This window comes from Entamoeba dispar, genomic scaffold, assembly GCF_000209125.1.
Source record: "Entamoeba dispar SAW760 scf_1105229459437 genomic scaffold, whole genome shotgun sequence".
NCBI classification, from domain to species: domain Eukaryota; phylum Evosea; order Mastigamoebida; family Endamoebidae; genus Entamoeba; species Entamoeba dispar.
Window position 1 is genome coordinate 4,297 of NW_001853692.1, and position 2,406 is coordinate 6,702.

The following is a 2,406-nucleotide window of genomic DNA, read 5'->3' on the forward strand; positions in this document are numbered from 1 at the left end:
TATTTTCTAATAATTGACTCATCGCTTTATCAAGCGAATGATACATTTGAAGTGCTTTAGTTGCTAATTCATTTGAAACTTCACAAACTTCCATTAATGTATTAACGTCGCTTTGACTAATTTGTTCAATTGGTTTTTGATCAATTACTTTTTTAGATTTGAGGTCTGACATTTTTTCTTTTATATTAACATTAATTACATTTAATATTTCTGTTAAAGGAATACTAAGTTCTCCAAGTGTTGATTTTTTTGTTATTTTTTGTTGTGTTAATAATGTTTCAATTCCATTTAATTCTGTAGTTCCATTAATTTGTGATAAAATTTCTTCAATTGTACTATTTCTTTCTCCAATAACATTATATTCTTTTCCATTATATAATACAGTATATTCTAATTTTTGTTTTCTATTAATTTGATGATGAAGTTCTTCATTTCTTAATAATAATTGTAGTATTCTTAAATAATATATTTGTGGATCTTCTTTAATCCATTTCATTAATGTTTTATATGCATCTTCTCTTTTTGCACTAAGTAATACTTCTTTAAAAAATTTTTGACTTTTAACAATAGCTGTAGGTGACTGTAGTTTTTTCATTATTTTTTTTAATACATTTAACCATTCAAGACTTTCTAATGATTCTATTGTATTATAGTACTTCTCTTTTTTTTCTAATTTATATATCTTTTCTATTAAAAAAATAATTAAATCAATTCCATTTGTACTATCAAATATACTTATATTTTCTTCGGTAATCTTATCACTAAAAGCAACTGTTTCATACTCCAATAAAACTTCATTTGGTGTATTTAAAATATTACAAAAGAATGATATAATTAAATCTTTAAATGACACAGGTATGCAATCAACTAATAATGCCCAAAACTCATTTATATATTCAAAACAATCTTCTATATTAATATTAATATATAACTTAATAGCTTCAAGACAATATCTTAATACTTCCATTTGAATCTCTTTACATTCTTGATACACTACTTCTTGAACTAATTGTAAAAATATTGAAATATCTATTCCATCAAAATTGCATTCTTTTTCTAATGAAAGAACAATACTTTTTAAAAAGAATAATACAGAACATGTTATTTTCCCTTTCTGTGAATATTCTACTAATCGTTGGTATAAAAGAGTAAATAATTGACTTGTTCTACTTACATTAAGTTGATTGATTGTTTTATAACTTATCTCAATTGCTTCTTCTGTTAACATGTTATTAATTGTTGCAGCGCATTGGTCACCTCCAAGGTTTAATAGTTGAATATCTTCAACAGAATTAGGTTTATACATTTTAATCATCTGTTTTATTTCTTCTGTAATAGTAACTTTATTTATAATAAAGTTAATAACAGTCCTCTTAAGAGTATTGTCTTTAGTTAATTCTAATAACTTCTTAAAGAACTTGATTGGGTCTGAACTAAGTCCATGTTCAATAAGTGGTGTTATTTCATTAAATTCTTTAATACTATTAGGTGAAAGGAATGGTTCTATCATCTCATAATCATAAATACTATAAGATTGAATTACTGACAATTGGTCAGAACGGGGATACATCCCAATAGTTTCATGAAAATTTTTTATGAACTTTAATTTTAGTGAAGGAGCTTTTTTAATAATACTGGATAATAATTTCTCTGATTCTGAAGAAACCATACTATAATACCTAACACACAACTCAATAAAAATGTCATAAAATATTTCCATTGAAACAACTTCTTCATTTCTTATAAAAACAAAAATAATTGGAAAACCTTCATTAACATAAAAATTTGCAAATTGGGCATTAAATATTTTAGTGTTTACATTTTCTAATTCGATTTTTAAATGTGCAATTACACTTTCGTAACTGGAATCATCTCCTTCAATTCTTTTAATATACCATTTGACAAGGTCAATATATTTTTGACTCACATCTTCCATTTTCTATCTTTTTTTGAGTTTTTTAGTTCTTTCTAAGAAACCGTAATAAAAAGTATTATTTTTTTATTCCTCAAAATGCTTTTTTTGTTTTATTTTATTTAGCAATTGATTTTTTGTTATTTGTTTTTACAAATTGTACATAATTATTTAATAATTAGTAAAAAATAATAAAAGAATAATAAAAAATAAATCACCAAATCGAACTGGAATAATGGAAAACATAGTGAATGAGTGAAATTAAATACAAAAAACTCACAACTAAACTTGATAAAGGATTAAATCTTTGTCTTTTCGAAACAATATTCAATTGGAGACAAGTTAATGGATTAAAACATGATGATTATACAAGATATAGAAGATTTTGTTCACGTAGAATTAAGAGAATAAGACAAAAAGTCCAATTGATCAATAAATGGGAAAAGAAACAATTTAAACAATTAAAGTTGATTGCTGAACATATAAAACTCAGA

At 23.8% G+C, this 2,406-nt stretch overlaps 1 protein-coding gene across 1 annotated transcript in view, besides 3 other annotated features; it reads right to left on the minus strand.

Moving 5' to 3' along the window:
• The window catches only part of EDI_304660 (uncharacterized protein), a gene marked incomplete at both ends in the record, with an annotated part of 2,068 nt that extends 132 nt beyond the window's left edge, over window positions 1–1,936 (minus strand). The window contains 2 exons of the mRNA XM_001733259.1: window positions 1–6; window positions 89–1,936. The exon at window positions 1–6 is cut by the window's left edge and continues 132 nt beyond it. Coding sequence (XP_001733311.1) covers window positions 1–6; window positions 89–1,936 — 1,854 coding nt within the window. The remainder of the gene's footprint in view (window positions 7–88) is intronic.
• Window positions 662–708: a sequence feature (AT_rich).
• Window positions 911–931: a sequence feature (AT_rich).
• Window positions 1,937–2,075: 139 nt separating the features above from the next.
• Window positions 2,076–2,127: a sequence feature (AT_rich).
• Window positions 2,128–2,406: the final 279 nt, after the last annotated feature.